At 43.1% G+C, this 14,284-nt stretch overlaps 6 protein-coding genes across 6 annotated transcripts; 3 read left to right on the forward strand and 3 right to left on the reverse strand.

The window, feature by feature from the left end:
* Positions 1-18: 18 nt before the first annotated feature.
* On the reverse strand, positions 19-1,463 carry FA14DRAFT_92512 (uncharacterized protein). Its single transcript, XM_025503079.1, has one exon. The coding sequence runs from the start codon at positions 1,269-1,271 to the stop codon at positions 54-56; it is 1,218 nt and encodes a 405-aa protein (XP_025352047.1). The 5' UTR covers positions 1,272-1,463; the 3' UTR covers positions 19-53.
* Positions 1,464-1,478: 15 nt separating this feature from the next.
* Positions 1,479-2,305, forward strand: FA14DRAFT_162646 (uncharacterized protein). The gene is made up of 2 exons (XM_025499708.1): positions 1,479-1,947; positions 2,021-2,305. Exons 1-2 carry the CDS (start codon positions 1,606-1,608, stop codon positions 2,096-2,098), a joined length of 420 nt encoding a protein of 139 aa, XP_025352048.1. The 5' UTR covers positions 1,479-1,605; the 3' UTR covers positions 2,099-2,305.
* Positions 2,295-6,590, reverse strand: FA14DRAFT_182538 (uncharacterized protein; the record flags this gene model as incomplete). Its single annotated transcript, XM_025501217.1, has 2 exons — positions 2,295-6,031; positions 6,464-6,590. The coding sequence occupies 2 exons, from the start codon at positions 6,588-6,590 to the stop codon at positions 2,295-2,297; spliced, it is 3,864 nt and encodes a 1,287-aa protein (XP_025352049.1).
* Positions 6,591-9,068: 2,478 nt separating this feature from the next.
* FA14DRAFT_182539 (uncharacterized protein) lies at positions 9,069-9,868 on the reverse strand (the record flags this gene model as incomplete). Its single annotated transcript, XM_025501218.1, has 5 exons — positions 9,069-9,091; positions 9,155-9,208; positions 9,274-9,316; positions 9,385-9,547; positions 9,612-9,868. 5 exons carry the CDS (start codon positions 9,866-9,868, stop codon positions 9,069-9,071), a joined length of 540 nt encoding a protein of 179 aa, XP_025352050.1.
* Positions 9,869-10,543: 675 nt separating this feature from the next.
* Positions 10,544-11,881, forward strand: FA14DRAFT_162652 (uncharacterized protein). The gene is made up of 2 exons (XM_025499709.1): positions 10,544-11,094; positions 11,166-11,881. Exons 1-2 carry the CDS (start codon positions 10,809-10,811, stop codon positions 11,453-11,455), a joined length of 576 nt encoding a protein of 191 aa, XP_025352051.1. The 5' UTR covers positions 10,544-10,808; the 3' UTR covers positions 11,456-11,881.
* Positions 11,882-12,110: 229 nt separating this feature from the next.
* On the forward strand, positions 12,111-13,557 carry FA14DRAFT_162653 (uncharacterized protein). Its single transcript, XM_025499710.1, has 3 exons — positions 12,111-12,877; positions 12,946-13,117; positions 13,177-13,557. The coding sequence occupies exons 1-3, from the start codon at positions 12,158-12,160 to the stop codon at positions 13,227-13,229; spliced, it is 945 nt and encodes a 314-aa protein (XP_025352052.1). The 5' UTR covers positions 12,111-12,157; the 3' UTR covers positions 13,230-13,557.
* The last annotated feature ends 727 nt before the right edge of the window (positions 13,558-14,284 follow it).

Here is a 14,284-nt window from a genome sequence, read left to right on the forward strand (position 1 = left end):
CATCTCTGCTCTTTATCATACCTGTAAAATTTGCAATTTATCTGTTATTAAATTTACATGGGAGGTCCTGCTGGATTGATGATATCAGGCACAGCATGAACAGTTTCACTGACTACAGCATTGGCAGCATCTGCAATATTCTGAATTCCGCTGGCGAGAATCCCTTGAGGCATTGTAGCATCTGATGGTGCCAAGATTGGATCTAAGCCAACCTTCCAAGAAGCAAAGAGGATAGCACATCCGATCGTAAAGACGACAACGGCAATGTCGTTGATGAATGCATCTAAAAGTGGTAGATACGATGCTAGTGTGCGAATCAAAAGCTGGATGTTTGCGTTTGGAATAAAGGATGCAACCTTTAGCAAAAATCCTGGTGGAGCTGGTCTTCTTCTTTGCAGCATGATTCGCATACTCTGTAATCCAATTTCCAACGTAATAAAAAGCCAAAACACAGGAATTCCCTCAGGAATCGGTAATCCAAAGCTTTCCATGCTGAAGTACTTTGCTTCCCATTGTGCCGGTCTTTCGTACGCCAGACGAGCCCATCTGTGCAGAGAAGACATGTGAGCGAATTTATCCAAGATTTGTTCCGTTGCATGTTCTGTGACCGTTTGTTTAGCATCTGCATGCCGTCCGAACAAAGCACCGTACACCAGAGCAATACCAAAGATTGCGAAAATGAACACACGAAGAAGGTTAAAGATTGCATCTGTTGTGCTTGGTCCGGCAGGAACTTGTTGAGCTGTAGCAGCACCTGGACCAAACGGAAAAGGTGATTGTGGTGGACCACCTGGTCCTTGTCCGGGTTGCCCTGGCTGTCCTTGTGATGCATTCATCATAGCTTCTTGCATAGCACGCATCATACCTTGCAGATCTTGTGGCATACCTGCTTGATCTGCTTGTCCTCCTGCACCTGCTTGTTGCTGTTGTTGCATCATAGCCAAGAATGGATTCGTCTGTGCTGATTGGTGTTGTGAGATATCGATATCCTGTGGATCATCGTCTGCATTTCCCGTCCCTCCAAGCAAGGCAGCATTAGCTCTTTGTAGCACTTCATCATCATCTATGCTGGCATTTACATTTCCTCCTAGGGGCTTTGGTGGATTTGAGTATAAAGCTTCCGCTTCTCCACCACGTCCTGTCTTTGTGATTCTTGCCAATCTATCATTTCCAGCGCCTAAGATTCTGGCTTTACGTGCTTCCCGTCTTGCTTTAGCATCAGCAGCTGCTGAACTTGCATCCGCAGATGCGGTAGGTTCCTCTGAAGCCATGTTTTGGAGGATGTGATGGTACTCTCGATACCATCTCTATTGTTTGCTGTACACGTTGTTGGTCTGACCGCGTTAAGCATATTGAGCGACATTCTTCCCAATCGCACGTGCATTCTTCTTCCCTGACAGGCAGTCACTTTATCGTTTACGCGCCTACGCCCAGAAGATATGCCAAATGAATATGTCCGATCTGAACCGCCCTTGAGTACAGCGCACAAGCACAAGCGAATAGAAGTTGGGCACTAGAGAGGCGCGCCAAGGTGACAGACTTTGATTGCGATCAAGCAATTCTCTTTCCTGTCCTCATCATCACCTCTATAATCGATCGCCCAACATGAACCCTGTCGCCGCCCGTTTCGCGCTACGCTCTGCAGCCAGACCTGCTGCTTTACGGTCTTCAATCCTTCAACAAAGTCAACGTAGATTTGCCGCTTCTGAACATATGGGACAAGATTTGATCAAAGAACGTAATCATCATAAAGATCATGCAGGTAAATCTGCTGACCTTTGGCGTAAAGTTTCAATTTACGGTTGCCTTCCGTTTGCAGTCGTAATGGCAGTTTACATTTATCGTATAGAAGCTGAACATTTACATCATCGTGATCATGAAATTCATGAAAATGGAGGTGAATTACCCGAAACAACAAAGTACGAATATAACGATATGCGCAAAAAGGTGGGTGCCGCTATATATAGAAAAGCATTCCTTCCCAGCATACTGACACTTTCCTCTCCTTCCCTTTTCACAGCCATTCCCATGGGCAAATGACGGAAAGGACAACTCATTCTTCTTCAACCCAAAGGCTAACCGCAGCGTGGATCTTTAAATACTTGTATCAATTTGGAGGCTTCATTCCTCGATAATGCAAATAATATAAACCTGAAGTCAAACGAAGCTCGTGTGAATTTGCAAAAAAAAAGGGTAAGATTGATTTTTTTGGAAGTACAAATGATTAGTCTACAGTCAGCATTGCAGAAATGAAAAAGGCAAAGAAAGGGTATTGGTGTGTGTTTGAGTATGGATTACACCTTGCTAAGGTCAGGTCCAACACGATGTCTACATTGAACGCACAAGACTGGTCTTTGTAGTGAAGATACCTCTCTAGGCGATAATCTCTCTTCAAAATCAGAATATAACCTTCCGCTCTCTTTCCAAGCTTGTTCTTCTTTACGTAAACCTTGGAAACGATGAAACCAATCACCATATTCGTCTGGCGATTGAACTTCAACTTCTGCTTCTTCAGGCATCGGCCACCAATACGGAGAAAATTCTGTTGCACATCGAAGACATTCTCGTGGCAGACTTGCTGTAGAGGAAGATTTTGCAGCGTTCCCGTTTAGATGTCGCAAAGGTTGCTTAGTGTCCTGAAAGTTTACCCCGTTCGTCTTCATTGCATTGCTGCCAATGAGCGAAAGCAGAGAGCCTTCTTTTGAGATCGGAGCCCGGTTGAACCCTGAAGTGGTAGTAAGACTTTTCCTATTTGGCTTGTTCTCATTTGATGAAAAGTGCCAGATCGTGCCGTTTCCCAATAAGACATCAAATCTCTTTGCTCTTCGTAAGAGTGGATAACTTGTTGGATCATAAGATGCAGTTGCTCCACCAACCGATAGTCCAGAAGAAGGTGCCTTGACGTTTTTATGTGTAAGAGCGAATATCTGAGTTGCCGTCTTGCTTTCTCTACTGTTTGTTGAAATATCTGCATTTGGGTCAATTTCGCTCAAATCGATCAAATTTCGGAACTTGGCAACATCAGCATGAATGTCGCAATATACTGCTGCAGCCATATGACCAGTTTCACCTTTAAACGTTGCCGTGGCGACCGTATCCCTTCTTGTACTTTTGACAGGCGTAAGATCCAATCCCATCGTAAAACCATTTTGTTTATGTGCACAAGAAACGTGAAAAGTTCTTTTGCAAGATGGTTCCGAACATGAAACACAAGCGCCTTCCTTCTTTTCACATAGATCACAAACCGCTTCGTACCTCCAAAAAGGCAAATTCCCTGCTCCTTCAACGATCTTCATTTGTTCAGGTTCGGTAAATGCCAATTCGTTGATATAAAGAGCGCAAAGTAAATGTGTCCAATTGTTGCACTCCGTCGGTTTATACGCATCCAAAGCATCCAATGGTGCGATTGGAACAGCACTGGCAGCTTGCGTATTAGCAGCATTCTTGCGTGGTCTGCCTACAGGTCGTACCGTTGGTGCCACCACCGGAATTTCTGCCGGAAGAGGTGGTTTAGGACACAAGATACAACGTGGTATCAAAGCTGCATCCAAAGTCTTTTCGTTCATACATGCATCGCAATACCATATCTCGCTTGCAACTTCTTCATCCGTCAAGCCAAAGCATCCTTGATGAACACTTAGCGAGCATTGTCGACATTGAATCAAATTGCGCTTTGGTTCCATCTTTTTGCAAAGAACGCATTTGCCTGGCTCGAATTTGGTCACTGTAGGTACTGGAGGTGGTGTAGAAGTATTGGAAGATCCTTTAACGGATTCCGATCTGGCCAATTTGGCAACTTTGGTAACATGAGAAGGCACAGCTGCTGATTCTTCTTGGGCTTCTCTCTTTCGTGTCAGGATTTCTGATGGAGATTCTGCAGCATACTTTCGCCAATAAATACCGCAATTAACACAAAGTCTTCTGTTGTGCCATGAGTAGGGTCCTTTGTACCAACTCGGGGATTGTGTGGTTGTGCACATCTTGCATATCTTGTTCACAGAAGTGGGCGTAGTACTACCTGATTGTAAACTTGTAGATACATTGGTTGTACTGATACTTGAAGCTTGAGTTCCAAGAGATGAAGGAGCAGGAATCACAATTGTTTTTGATGTGCTAGCTTCATTATCATCATTCCATATCGACAAAGACGGAGAAACAGCCCTGGTAACGCCAGAGTCTTCCTTCGACACTGCATCTTCGTCCATATTGCCTTCCGCTGATTTTTGTCGTTCTTCTTGCCATTGTTCCCCCAATTTTTGTCCTTTCCACGAATACAACTTTCGTACAATTTGTCCGGGAGTTTTGGTGGGAATCGCACGTTTGAGTGATTTTACATCTGCTCCAAATTCAGCGATTGCTTTCTCGAATTGTTTACTCTCTTTGGGCGACCAATGGATGATATCCAACTGATCATCCGTACTTCTTGACAAATTAGCAAGTGCCTCTGGTCCGTTGCCCTTGTGGATAACCATCAATTGAGCGGCACGATTTAGCAACCCGACTTCATGAGCATGTGCTTGGAAATGTTTATCGCATAAACGCATATATGCATCCATTACCTTATCCACCACAACTTTTGGTTTCCATAATACATCCACACTTTCATCCAAGCCACGTTCGAAATCTTTCTCTGTTGGTGGTTTGGGTGTCTCTATCGATGGAAGTCCAGGTGCAGGCGTACCACCGCCAGCGGATGAAGTTCCATCTATCGAAGGTAAAGGCAAAGTAGACAAAACCGGTGTATTTGTTCCACCTGTATCTGTACTTTTCTTAATCTTTGGCGGTCTGCCAGGAGGTCTTTTTGTTTGTTGCTGTTTGATCTCTTCTGTTAGTATTGCCGCTTCATTGTTCTCGGGTCGGACATACACTCCCAGCCCAAGATCTTGCTGTTCCTGCCATGTGATTACGGGTACTTGAAACTTGACACCTAATCTCGGTGCTGCAAGAGGATAAATAGAGTCATATGGGTCCAAAACATCCTTTGCAGTAGTATGCTCTCCAAAGTATCGAAATGGCCATCTGTTGAAGCACCTTGTACCTCTTTCATCATCCAATGTCTTTCGATCAGAAACGGTTGACGATGCAGGTGAAACTTCTCTCGATTGATCTGAAACAGAAGATTCTTCACTTCCATTTGCGAACCTGGACGTGGTCGAGTATCCGCCTCTTCCCCTTCCTCTGCCTCTACCTCTACCACGCCCTCTACCTCGTGTTCCCGGTCCCATTCGTAGAGAGCCTTGATTGCCCGGTAAACGGGATACACTGCTGGCATCATCCTCACTAGGACTGTTCATATTACTTGATCCGCCACCTGCTGTCAAAGCAATAGAAGCATCCATTGCTGCTGCTCTTGTCATCGGTAACCCTTGTGATTGCTCTCTCTTCTTCGAACAAGGTGCACATGTCCAACTGTACCCTTTTGCCGGTTTAGCAACCAAAGGTGGTGTAAGGCAAGTCATATGAAAATATTCTTTGCATGTATCACATCGAACAGATTCCGACCCTGCTGCCCATTCATCGCAAACGCTACAAGAACGTACAGGACCGCAAATGTCAATCGATAACCCGGGTTCTGCAACAATGAAAGAATAACGATTCCTCAAAGTTGTAAGAACATCTTTTGGTGCATTGTGAACGCGATCCGTGGGTATAACATCGAACGATTTATGTAAAAAACGATCGAACAATTGATGAAAATAAAAGTGATCATCAGTCTTCTTCCATGCCGAAACGGCAGGTGCATCGCCGATCAAATCACGATGTCGTACTTGACATTTTCCACGAATATTTTCCAATGCAAAAACATCAGAATGCATTGTTGCAACCAGTAGCCTTGGATCGTAAATTGCTCGATGTGTAATATCTCGTTGTCGTAAATAGATATTAGCACGTACTTGTAATGTTCCTGATGAACTTGCTACAACAGCTGCTCCTTTTCTGGAAGCAGATGCAGTAACAAATTCCATCACACGGGCGATAAAGTACGGTTCGCCTGCACCAGGTGCCCATGGTGATGAAATATAGATATGGTCTGTAGTGGAAAGAGACGAGGATTAGATTAGCAGATGGTCAATTATGCGCATCAAATAGGATGGTGGTAGGAGAGATTTTGGATAAATATAGGCAAGAGAAGGTACGCCCACGGAGTGGAGGGGTAAAGGAGCCGAGAAATTGATGAAGAAGAAAAGGTGGTCAAGACGAGTGTTGCGGTATGATTTGATGATGATGAGTGGTAGGAGAGCAAGTGATGAGAGGTTTTGATGCGCGTGAGGGAAGTGTGAGAGAAGATATGAAAATAATAACGGTCAGAGCCTCATAATCCAATCATGCAATGACTGCGATGATTATGACCATGGCAGGGTGCCCATCATGAGATAAAAAAGAGAAAAGCATATGATGGAATCTAGAAAGCAGTTGGCTATCATTTTGATAAATTATGCAATTTTTCTCTTGTGATACTCACCGTTGATTGCGATTGAAGTGCCGTCGCGAATTGTAACGCGCGTCATTGGTAAGGCAGGCCGAATACTTGCCGCACTGCCTGATTTGGACAAAGTGGATGAAGCTGAAGAAGTGGCAATTGCTGCCATTTTTGCTTGATGATGGAGGTGAAGAGGGGGGTATCTTGTAAGATTGTATTATGAATTGAATTAACTGAGGAGGTGATCTCGTCTTTGTTTGGTGTGCTTGCTTGTATGCTTAAATGGACATCGATTGTACACAATTAAATGTGACAAGATTGATGTCCGCAATAAATGGATGTGAATTGTTGAACCATAGAGAAAGACAAGCTGTTTTGTTTTTGTTGTGTGTATTATGTGAGAGAGAGGAGAGATGAATGATTGAATTACGGTTAGTGTGTGATTAGAGAATAAAAAAAAGTGTTTGATAAATAATAATAAATCCGCCGCCTATGCAGCAAGCAGCAAAGACTAGACTGAGGGAGTTTATGCGCAAGCAATCCTTCTCGCATACGCACCTTTCTTTCAGCAGCACCTTTTTACCAAAGGCACAGTGGTGAGGTTATTTTTTGCACGACGCAATGCATATACTTGCGCAATTACTCCTCTTGCAAGAATCAAGTTTGAGTTTTGTGATTGGAATTGTTGGTAAGAAGCCGTGTTAAAATTGGAGAACACGTTGATTAATTTGGCTGAATTGATTAGAGAGTTGGAGTTGTATTGAAAATTCTTGCTCGATGTCGTAAGATGGGAAAAGATCTACTCTACTGAATTGTTGGATGAAGACCGATCAGGGGAAATTTTGATCGCCCCTCTGGACAGAATTGTTGTACTATGATGATTGGATCGAATGAAGGAAAAGGTAGGCAATCCAACAAGCAGATGAATTGAAGTGATGCTGCGATCAGAAGATGACCTGAATCAACAAACAAGAACAACACAATTCAAATCACGGGAGTTGCAATTGTACACTTCTTTAAACACGGAAAGAAGATTAGGATGTATAGCCACAAATTAGCAAAATAGCCACCTCTGTCTGACAATGAAATGTTAGATCAAAGAGTAGGCAATCCAGGGTAATTTTTGATCCCAAGATCGATCAGAAGGGTGACAATGGTAGTGAAACATCTTGTCATCCCGTTTCACTTCTTTTATCTCAACTCTAATCCCCAATTACGGCAATTTTGTAACTTTGTAATGTATATGCATGCCTGCTTATTCTTACTCCGTATAATTGATTAGATTTTATTTTATTTTTTTGTTTGTAACACTTCTTTCTTTTTTTCTATTAGCCGACACTGTGGAATCGTCGTGGCGTTTTTCTTTTTGACGCCCTGTAAAAAAGGCAAAATATCCCTTTCTTGTTTTTTTGTATTTCCTTCTCCTTTTGTTGTAATGCAATCTTGTAAGGCACCTTGACTGCATACAATTTAGCGCAAACTAGCGGCACTCACGGGGACCGCGCCTTTTTATAAAAAGGTTTGTTCCGGCCATCCTCATTGAGTAGACATTGGCTCTATAACAAAGAAGTAGATCAAGTTTAAGTTGTATAGAGATGTTGAATCAAGAATCATATCCTAGAATATTTTATGAAGATGGTCCTCTAAAATGAGGATATATCAAGAAGATAAGACGTCATGAATTTATTTGAAGAATTTTATTGATTGTTCATATATATCAATAATTAGACATCATCTCCAATAATTCAGGTCAAGAAAGGGTGTTTGAGATCATACCTTATATCGCCCTCGAGAATATCTAACAGCTTAAACAATAAGAGACCAATTATATCAGGTATAACAGTTTACCGGATGACATTTATATTTAGTCTTTAAAGCCATTCGTAGCTTTGCTTATTTGTCTATCTTCTGCTCCCTTCCCATGAGAAGAACTGAACAATAACAGAGTAATTTTGTCAAGTATTTCTTTATCGATCTGGGAGTTAGAACTTGCTCTCTTGCTCCTAACAGAGAACCCAATCCGATGCAAGTCACGCGCACGCAGAAATAATAATCATATGAGGAAGCTTTTCGGCAAGAATCAAAGATGCATGAGTGAACGCCGAAGTAAACAGAAAGCAGGCACTTTAGCCGTCTTTCTCCCTAACAGAAAGCGCGGATGATTTTAGCGCATTTACTAAGCAGAAATCTGGAGAATTTAAGGTACAGGCCATACAAGCACGAGTGGGAAAAAAAGAAGTGATGACAATAAAATGGTGATAAGATGTCGAATAGAATTGTCTGAAGAAGAAGGATTGTTTGAGAAGATATTACCATCCTCACCACGGAGACATAGCTTCCATCTCCCCATAAGCTCATTCTCGCTCGTCAATAGCGGTGTTATTGTGGCTGACGTAAAGCTATATTCTTATTGGCTCCCACTTGACGCAATAAAGGATATATACATTCATCATCAAAGTAAGCCAAGGTCATTGATGAATTTATCCGCATTTCGATCTTGACAAATGAAGAGCATCGATCCTATCCGATCAACAACGGCAACGACGGCGGCGGTGCAATTATTACGCCCTATCCACGGCTGATTGTATGAAATTAGCGCACGCACGCTAGTCAGCCCCATACTTCAATCACCGATCCTTGGCAATGATCACCATCCCCATGTTCCAGCTCCTGTTCGTATGACAATAGTAAGCAAATAATTCGGTATGATAATGACTGTTGTATCATACTTACCGCCTTTGAATCCTCTATCGCCTCCTGTGATCTCAGGCGTGATCCATGAACCATCTGTGGGAGGGGGAGACATTGTTTCAGTATCCTGCATTGGAAGTACAATATTCTTTCGTGCTCACAGAAATCTCCTTCTTGAGCTTGAACGGTATCATCATCGACGTACTGGAGGGATGGAACGGGTCAGTATCATATAAATGTCGACCGATTCCCCTCCTTCTCTCCACACTTACGCATGTCCATCCTCCAATCGTGTTCGGATTGGTACTACTAGAGGCATAGAAGCATAGATAGTCCTTGATCTGTGTGAAAGAGGGAGTAGGTGATGGATATGACCATATCCTAGCCTTTGCAAGTGGTTCCTGTTGAGGAGCAAAATCGTGATAAAGTGCCATTCTATTGGTGAGGGAGGTTAATAACAGTCAGCGTCGTTCTCAAATGTTTACAAATCTGAACGCACCCTTTCCATTCGCACATGGTCCTTCTTGCTGCGCTGTTCTTCAACAATGACATTTTCACATCTTCTGGTGGGAAATAATAGGTCGGAGGATGACTTGTTTCCAAAACACGATAACCTCTTTTTGTATCAGCAATCACCACTTCTTCACCTGATTTTGCATACTTCCAAACCACACGTAAATGTGCGCTTGTTTGTTGTAATGCTGGTGGTCTTGGATATTTCCATACATTCTCTGTTGGTCTTGTGCGTGGAGGCATGGTTGCAATTAATGGGAAGAAGAGGTCATGGTCATCAAGAAAGTTGATCACGGCGCATACATTAAGCTTACTTAAGTGCATTTACACGCGTTGCTTACTTTGCCTGCCTGGCTGCTCTCCACATTGTGCCTGACTAAAACCAATCAACTACCGACGGTTATACAATGCAAAATTATGCAGCAACTTTTCAATCGATGCCAAGGATCAACCAGTGGGGATGATTCATCATTTGAGAAGCACTGCTTTTAAGTCATCGTGGCTTCTTGGCGGCGATAATGTTATTCAAGACGGAAATGATTGCCGCATATTCGATCAATATAATAATACCCTTATTGATCCACAACGGAAACGCTGAAACCGAATGACGGCAGAGACTAAACAAATCATGAGAAAATATAATGCTCGGAACCTTGAAAGTGTGATAATGATTGAGACTGTTATCGTGCCTGTTTAAATGATCATACGACTACTAAAGTCCTCGCGTGCAGATTACATGCATCCTGGCCCTGCGTGTTTTGTGTGTGTGTGTTTTTAACACTGTTATTCCGCTTTCTTTGTTGGCAGTCGGTTTAAGATCCCGCATTATCGGTGAGCGCAAGGCCGTCAAACGGAGGAGTACATGATGATACATTCTTGACCATCATCTTATCTCATTCGAGTGCGACTTTTTACGGAAAAAGGGAAATCGAGTCGAACATTCTATTGGGAGATAACGATATTCAATAATCATCATCCTATCGCAAATGAAATAACGACCAACCGAAACAATAACAACAACAGCTGCAACAAATAAACAACTCTCCCCTCTCTTGCACTTCGGAAATTTACTTGCATTGCAAACAATAGTTGATGAACATTCATCAATCGCAATAAGTCGCATCTATCCCCTTGCTTATTTAGCCACCATCTGCCAGTCCAACATCGCAGTGGCAATCACATCATGTCCGTTCAAGAGAAAGGATCAACACTGTCCGATGTGGCATCTAGTCATGACGCAAGCGGACCCTCTTCGCCCGTAAACACACAATCACCAACAACACTTCAATCAACAATCAAGTCACAGCAACATAGGAAATCCAATAGTGCTTTCTCACAAGCAGGTATACCGTCTGACAAGATTCGATTAGACGTTTTGCTCATCTCTGGACAACGGAGGTTCTTCCTTGTGGATCCCGCAAATACCGTCAAAGCCGTTCGTGAGAAGGTTTGGGATGAATGGCCACAAGGTGAGTAGCTTATGAGCTTGAAATGCATTTGACGTACCGACCACTGATCATCACATCTACCCCTCATACAGATTGGCCACCTAAACCTACTTCGTTGAACTCGATGCGCATTCTACATCTAGGGCACATTCTTGACGATAAAGTGATCCTATGTCCTCCCACAACCAGCGGCAAATCAAATCAACAAACCTTAAGTCCAGGAGCAATGACGCCCGGAAAGAGTACAGTTGTGCATTTACTGATACGGCAAGAACCACAAAAAAGTTCAAAAGAAGATGATTCTCCAAAGGACAAGCTCAAGAAATCATCGGAAGCGGAAGAAGATTCACAATCAGGTTGCTGTGGCTGTGTTATTAGCTAGGTGCTTGTCATTAGTCGCTCTTCTACATCACTTGTGCCACAGTCTCATAACACCACACAGCACACCCTTTGGACGTGCAAGGTCTATTCATGTCAAGACACTTTTCTCATCGGATTTCTGGACTGATCTACATCATGGAAGGAAGCATTACTCATACTCTCAAATCTTTTCATCGGAATGTGCAGCAAAATGAGCAATCAAAAGCGCTCGGAACGTCCCTACTCTTTCCCCGGTTCTCTGCTAATTCAAAGATGATGCCAAGTCTGGCTTTCATCTTCTTTACGACACATACTCCTCTCTTTCTTGGCTTTTCTATTTTCATGTGTACTTATATAACCGCTTCTTTCGCCTTCATTTGACAACCAGCTTCTGATGAGCTTATTGCCTCTCTCTCTATGTATTATTATTATTTCACATGCCCTCCTCTTTCCCATTCAGCATTCCTTTCAAGTTCCGGCATTGTCTGTGAACGTGGCCTTCTTGTATACACACATATCAGATTTCATTTTGATCATTCATTGGATTCAGGTTGCGTTTGAAAATTGACTGAAAGAATGACCAACTAACTTGCAAAAAGTCGTATGACCATTCTGAAGTTTAGAAAAATATAAGCTCAAGCGTGCACGGTCCTAATGATGCTTCTTCATGCCAGCAACTTCTTGTCTTCCTTCTACCGACTTCTCGCAAAACTTTACGTCAAAAATGTCAACAGCTTTCAAGATTCCTCGTTCGAAATACAAATTTGAGGCATTGCCGGCTTACTTTGTCTATACGAATCCCGCCATTCCGAACGATTCCTTACCGGCATATGCACCAAAGTTTGGTTTAGAAGAAGGAAAACGATGGAAAGAAGTGATTGCAGATTTGGCCAAATTGAACAGTGAAGCGAATCATACTCGACAAAGTTATAAGCTTGTCTTTGCGGCACGACACGGAGAAGGCGTACATAATGTTGCCGAAGCAAAATACGGTACGAAAGAATGGGATGCAAAATGGTCTCTGGTGAAAGGTGATGGAGAGAGTGTTTGGGGACCCGATCCACCGTTGACGAAAGTTGGAGAAGGACAAGCAATTGATGCCAATGGGAAATGGCAAAAGGAACTCAAAGATCAGGATCCTGTCCCGCTACCAACTATGTTCTTTTCTTCACCGATGATCAGATCGGCACGTACGTTGCAATTAACGTACGATGGGATCGTTTGGCCAGCCAATCCGAACGAAGATAAATCAACAGTACAGGGAACGACATCTTTGATTGCACCTCTTGAAACCCGACCTCACATCCTGGAATGCCTGCGAGAAGATTTCAAAGATCGACATACATGTGATGAGCGGAGCAAGAGAAGTACAATCGCTGCATCTTGGGAACCGTTCAAATGGACAGTAGATGCAACTATGGACGAAGAAGATACAATCTTTGCTGTGAGTCATATGTTTGTCCCTTGTCCGCGTAGCTTTCATTTTGCTGACCTTTTCTCCCCCAATAACAGTCGGATTACAAAGAGAGTAGAGAAGTTATGACCCAACGATTGGAAGACGCTTTAAGCTTCGTATGGCAATTGGCCGATGGACACGATGTCATCAATATCACTTCTCACAGCGGTGCCATGGAAGCCCTATTCCGTGCCTGTCAGCATGACGATTTCAAGCCAAAGACTGGAGGTGAGTTGTACAACCAAAAATGCCACGAATTCATATCTAACCATCCTTCACACATTTAGGCATCGTACCTCTCTTTGTCAGAGCCACAGAACAGAGAGAAAGTATAGAATAAGGTCGGATGTACATGATAATAAATATTCATTAAAATTCATAAAGACAACAGGCAAAAAGCGTTTCACCCAATCACAAATCGATCAATGGCGTTTCAACCGGTCTTGTCCACATCTGTTGTTGCTGTTGTGGTTGTTGAGAAGGACTCATCATTCCATCACTATTGATAGGCATTGCGTTTGGGTTCGCTGAAGCATACTTTGTACTTGGAGGTGATGCGATCGGCGCACTTGGAACGGAAGGTAAATTGACATTATTACCATTCAAGTAAGTAGTTGATCCCTGTCTCCTGTTATCTTGCGGAGGTGGTGGTGCACTGGCAAGCACAGAAGCACTAGAATCCATGATCGGCACAGCTTGCCATTCATTTTCCGATTTGTTCGTATTATCATTCACATTGTTGATTTGCTGATTTTCCTGAGGATTGAGTGTAGGTGCATTGGGATATGGAGCATAATTTGCATTTTCACCTGGTTCATAAACCGAAGGTGATTCCAAAGGTGGTGCATTTATCGACATTTGAGCAACGGCATCATGTAGAGGTGCATAATGAGCAGCTTGTGATGGGTCCATATGTGGCGGCTGACTTGGCATTTGAGAATGTTGTTGCAGGTATACATTGTTTTGCATCGATTGACCCGGTGAAAAAGGTGCAGAAGGGATGGCATTTGGTGTATAGCCAGATTGATCATATCGCTGGTACGCAGTAGATGAAGGACTTGTCATACCATTTGTAGCAGCTTGATTTTCATAAGAGGCTTGTCCGCTGAAATTTGACATGTAATCTTGACTTGCCGGCAATGGCTGTCCGTTCATGATCTCACTGCTATAAGCATACTCTGATCTTGGCGGATGAGCATATCCTTGATCGGCAGTTGTTTGTCTCGAATCACGAGGTGCGAAATATTGCTGCGCTCTGCCAGCGTAAGGATTGGGACTTTCTGGTCCAGCATATCCAAGAGATGATGGACCGCTAGACTCGTGACTTGCATCGTTCAATCCGTACGTAGCAGAAGGTGGCACTGGGTACAGGTTTGATACTGGCTCAGGAGCTCG

This window comes from Meira miltonrushii (assembly GCF_003144205.1).
Source record: "Meira miltonrushii strain MCA 3882 unplaced genomic scaffold FA14scaffold_6, whole genome shotgun sequence".
NCBI lineage: Eukaryota > Fungi > Basidiomycota > Exobasidiomycetes > Exobasidiales > Brachybasidiaceae > Meira > Meira miltonrushii.

Coding starts and splice junctions, on each gene's coding strand:
- FA14DRAFT_92512 (XM_025503079.1), bottom strand. CDS start 1,271: ATGGCTTCAGAGGAACCTACCGCATCTGCGGATGCAAGTTCAGCAGCT.
- FA14DRAFT_162646 (XM_025499708.1), top strand. CDS start 1,606: ATGAACCCTGTCGCCGCCCGTTTCGCGCTACGCTCTGCAGCCAGACCT. Junction 1,948..2,020: donor ATAACGATATGCGCAAAAAG/GTGGGTGCCGCT, acceptor CCCTTTTCACAG/CCATTCCCATGGGCAAATGA.
- FA14DRAFT_162652 (XM_025499709.1), top strand. CDS start 10,809: ATGTCCGTTCAAGAGAAAGGATCAACACTGTCCGATGTGGCATCTAGT. Junction 11,095..11,165: donor TTGGGATGAATGGCCACAAG/GTGAGTAGCTTA, acceptor CCCCTCATACAG/ATTGGCCACCTAAACCTACT.
- FA14DRAFT_162653 (XM_025499710.1), top strand. CDS start 12,158: ATGTCAACAGCTTTCAAGATTCCTCGTTCGAAATACAAATTTGAGGCA. Junction 12,878..12,945: donor AAGAAGATACAATCTTTGCT/GTGAGTCATATG, acceptor CCCCAATAACAG/TCGGATTACAAAGAGAGTAG. Junction 13,118..13,176: donor TTTCAAGCCAAAGACTGGAG/GTGAGTTGTACA, acceptor TCACACATTTAG/GCATCGTACCTCTCTTTGTC.